The 4,474-nt window shown below is 48.6% G+C and overlaps 1 protein-coding gene across 1 annotated transcript; it reads right to left on the minus strand.

Moving 5' to 3' along the window:
* Positions 1 to 391: 391 nt before the first annotated feature.
* On the minus strand, positions 392 to 1,660 carry LOC144123989 (uncharacterized). Its single transcript, XM_077656680.1, has one exon. It carries the CDS (start codon positions 1,658 to 1,660, stop codon positions 392 to 394), a length of 1,269 nt encoding a protein of 422 aa, XP_077512806.1.
* Positions 1,661 to 4,474: the final 2,814 nt, after the last annotated feature.

A 4,474-nucleotide genomic window follows, 5' to 3' on the forward strand; every position in this document is an offset into this window, starting at 1 on the left:
CCACTTGCGTCTACTTCTACACACTCTACAACAATACCAATTGAGTTTCGCATCAAAAGCAAAACACCCCAACGGCAAGACTCACACAGATGTCATAGCGGGATCGAAAAGGTAACAACACGCGGTCAGTTTGCTCTTCAGATTCTACTTTTTTCTCTTGTATAGCCGCAATGTCGATGTCATTTTGCAGTAGAAGGCGATTAAATTGATACTGCCGCCGCTTTGTGGCTAGCCCTCTCACGTTAAGCATTGCTATACGTAATGCTCCATCTTTTTTTACCCTCCATCTTTTCTTTTTAAAGCAAATTGTACGGCCTATATTTTACTTTGTGAACAAGGAGGCTACGTGCAGCAACGTCGCTGAACTCACAATAGTCCATGGTTGCGCTGACTAGGAAACTTGAAAGGCGACGCTGCCTGTTGTCCGTCGATGCTGCCGCTGCACGCGAAGGCACCCAGGTGCACGCGGTCGACCTAACTTCGGAGGCGGCTTGGCCGCCTGCCGCGAGTCGGGCGGAACGTTAGGCCGCGGCTTGAAAGACGGACGCCTCACTCCAGGAGCTTTCGCCGCGGGTTCTTCAGCGCCTTCTTCAGGAGTATGCGGCGCATCGGAATTCTTTTCTCGTGGTGGCTTTCCAGCCTGACTGCTACTTGCAGCCACGGATACCACCATTTCCTCCTGCTGACTTTCAGCATTCTCCGAAGCTTCGTTAGGACGGGCGGCGGCGTCTTCCAACACAGCAGCCTTCTCATCAGGCAAACCGTCTTGCGGGACACTGGATGCAGGCTCAAGCCTCCCGCTCCCCTCTGCGACACTGGTTGAAAGGGGCACCAGTGTCTCCAAAACGTTGCATCCCTTTCCCGTCACTGCTTCTTCGGCGTCAAGCTCTTCGATCATCAGCTCGGACGCTCCTTCGTTAGAAGAGCGCCCGGTCACGCTGGCATACGTTCGCGCACACTCACTCTCCTCATGCCCGAACCGACGGCACGCACCACACCGCGGAATTTTGCAATCACGCCGAACATGACCCTTGCCAAGGCAGCGCAAGCAGAGGGGGGCCCTGCCCGGTACCACAACCAGGGCCAATTCACCAGCGATGCTCACCCGATGCGGCAAATCGTCCAGCTTGACTCCCGCTTTCAGCGAAAGAGACACCAGGCGCGTTGTCGGCCCTTTATCGGTGACGCCTTGTACCCGCCAACGCTCAGCCTTGACATCAGTTATTTTTCCGTACGGCACAAAGGCCGCTCGCACGTCTTCATCTGGCACTCCGGGAAGCAACCAGTGAATCTTCATTCGAACATCTTGGTTTTCTGGGTCAATTATCAAACACCGACGTTCCTTCACTTGCATTTCACCAGCGGGGAGCATCTTCTTGACAGCATGAGCACTGTCGAAAGTCACCGCCCAGACGTGACTCATCCGATGCGCCCCCAAGGCGGTTACGTCAGGGAGCAACATGAGGTGAGCCAACGCGCCACGGAAATCTTCGACGCGGTACGGTCGTGCACGGACGTCAGCGTGAAGAAAAGCGTTATTAAAAACTATGCTACTTGTAGGCAGACTTGGTAGGATGACCTCGTACTCGTTGTCAGTTTCAAAAAACCTGTTTCCGCGGCCAGACATGGCCGCTGTAGCCGCTCCTACGGAGCCCGTCATCACACGTCCGTACGCTGCGGCGGCCGGAAGTGGAATCGACTGCGCTGCTCGGTAACGTAGCCTATATCAGAAGGCAAATTGTTGTACAGATTGAATCTTACTGTTGAAAAAAAAGGATAGAAGAAAAAGAAGACAAAAACCATAGCAGAGCGTGGTTTCGATCCACGGACCTCTGGGTTATGGGCTCAGCGCGCTTCCACTGCGCCACTCTGCTTTTTTTTTATCTTGATTGCCGGTGTTTTGACCCACATAAAAAGAAAACACACAGTCCTACATAAACACTAAAACACAATCAACATCTTTGTTAAAACAACGGCCGCCAAACTTGTGCGGTCACGCTCATGCTAAAATTCCTTCATCGCCAATAATAACTCAACACGTGACAGCCACTCTGGACTACATTCCAGCATCTTTTTCTCCTGAAACAAAATCACTGCGCCACTCTACTGACTGTGCTGCTCGGTAACGTAGCCTATATTAGAAGGCAAATTGTTGTACAGATTGAATCTTACTGTTGAACAAAAAGGATAGAAGAAAATGAAGACAAAAACCACAGCAGAGCGTGGTTTCGATCCACGGACCTCTGGGTTATGGGCCCAGCACGCTTCCATTGTGCCACACTGCTTTTTTTTTCTTTATTGCCTGACTTCAGCAAGAACCACAATACACAAATACACTTACAGGGCACAATGAACAATACTTAACACAATCCGCCTGGTGGGTTGCGGCTTCGTCATATTAAAACTCAAAACTCTCTATGCACCACCAGTGGCTCTACTCTGTCGAGCCACTCGGGTGCTTCAGGAGCGATTGTCTGAATTTCAGTATACTTATACATACACTCCTCAAAATAGATCCGTGCCGGCCGTGCATCAGGATCGCAATGATATCCTGCCATTCTGGAGCGCCAAATACAGTGGGGTCTCATTAGGATAACAAGTTCGAATGGTGTCCCATCCTCACTCTCTACAGGCAAGTACCGTATTCCATGATAGTCTAGCGGAAATTCCTTTTTTAAAGTCCTTTGCAAGATGTCCCAGAAGTATACCCCTTCCCAACAATGAAAAAAACGTGGTCTCTTGTCTCCGGTTGTTTTGAGATTAAACAATGTGATCCCCAAGGTAGAAATAAATGCTTCCCCTCCAAAAATTTCTTTACTGGTAGTGTTCCGGTATGTAACTTAAAGAATGTTTTTGCACTTGGCGGCACCTGCATCGCCTTTACACGCTTAAGTACGTCACGTCCCTGGCCTCCATTGTATATGGCCCCGTACATAGGTTGTGGAAGAACTACATCGCACAAATCCCTATACAACTTCTTCCTGTTAACAGAAGACAAATACTCATATGAAAACCGTACAGATAGGAATGCAACACTCGCGACAACCTCTCTGAAGTAACCAAGAATACTTCCCGATAAACTTTCGGTTGAGACAACAAAATCCGGCAGTGCATTTCCAAGCCTTAATTGGCACACAGTGCGCAAAAACGGACCCCTTACATCACGCACAATAAAAAATCTGCTTACGACCTGCCGCAGAAATAAGCGCCCCAGACTGAGGCAACCGTCCTTGACCCGCATAAACAAATTCGTCCGGCTGCATCGTTCCCAGCCTGCAGCCCATACAAAAACGGCAAAGATCCGGTGCAATCTCTGTACCTTTATCCTTGCACAATGCAACACTTGCATCACGTACCACAACCTAGACATAAAAAACAGATTACACACTGTTGCCCTTGCGATAATTGACAGATGTTGCCCTTTCCACCTCTCAACCTCTTCACACATGGCTTGCGTCGGTTCTCTCCAGTACGGTTCGCTATCGCGATAACCGTCTAGTGGGACGCCCAAGTACTTTACTGGGGTCGTCACCCAGGACATGTTCGCAAAATTGTCGGGCTTCGTTGGCCATTCTCCGTGCCAAAACCCCAGGGACTTTGACCAATTCACTTTACTGCCTGTGACTTTGGTGAATACTTTTACACATGCCACGGACTCGGGTACACATTCCCGATTCACTGTGAACACTGCCACATCATCCGCATAGGCCTGCAACTTAAATTCTGCCGCCTGAAGCTGGAAGCCACGAATTTTTTCATTTTTCATGATATTCAAACACAACTCTTCGATGTAAATGCAGAATAGAAGGGGACTAAGGGGACAACCCTGGCGCACCGAACGCTGCAGGACGATGGGGGCCCCCAAACTCTTATTTACAATTAGTCTTGTCATGCAGCTCCGGTACGCCAAGGCCACTCCCTCACGAATAATGGACCCTGCATTTACATGGTCGAGTATGCAGAACAGGATTTCGTGCGGAACACAATCAAATGCTTTCTCAAGATAAAGCTGAAGTATTGCTACACCTCTATTTGTATGATCACAACATTCATGCACACACCTCGCTCTATGAATATTGGTAACAATGGAGCGTTCCTTGATCCCACACGTCTGGTGAGAACCGACTATACCTTGAATAACTGACTGTTGTCTACGGGCTAAAATCTTCATGAAAACTTTATAATCACGTCTGTGAGTGCGATATGCTGTGACCTGTTGTAACTTTTCTGCTTCATCATATTTAGGAATTAATACTGTTTGGGATGTACCGTAAGACGGAGGCAATTCATTTACTTTGTAGGCTTCATTATACACTGCTTTCAGTACTGACGCTATTTAGTGTTTATATGCTTTGTAAGAAGCCGCACTTAATCCATCAGGTCCAGGTGATTTTCCAAGGTTCAAATTTTCTATCACATGCTCGACCTCTGACGCACTTATCGACAGCTCCAACCTTTCTTTCTGTTCGTTATC

The sequence above is a fragment of the Amblyomma americanum genome, chromosome 3, assembly GCF_052857255.1.
Source record: "Amblyomma americanum isolate KBUSLIRL-KWMA chromosome 3, ASM5285725v1, whole genome shotgun sequence".
Lineage (NCBI taxonomy): Eukaryota > Metazoa > Arthropoda > Arachnida > Ixodida > Ixodidae > Amblyomma > Amblyomma americanum.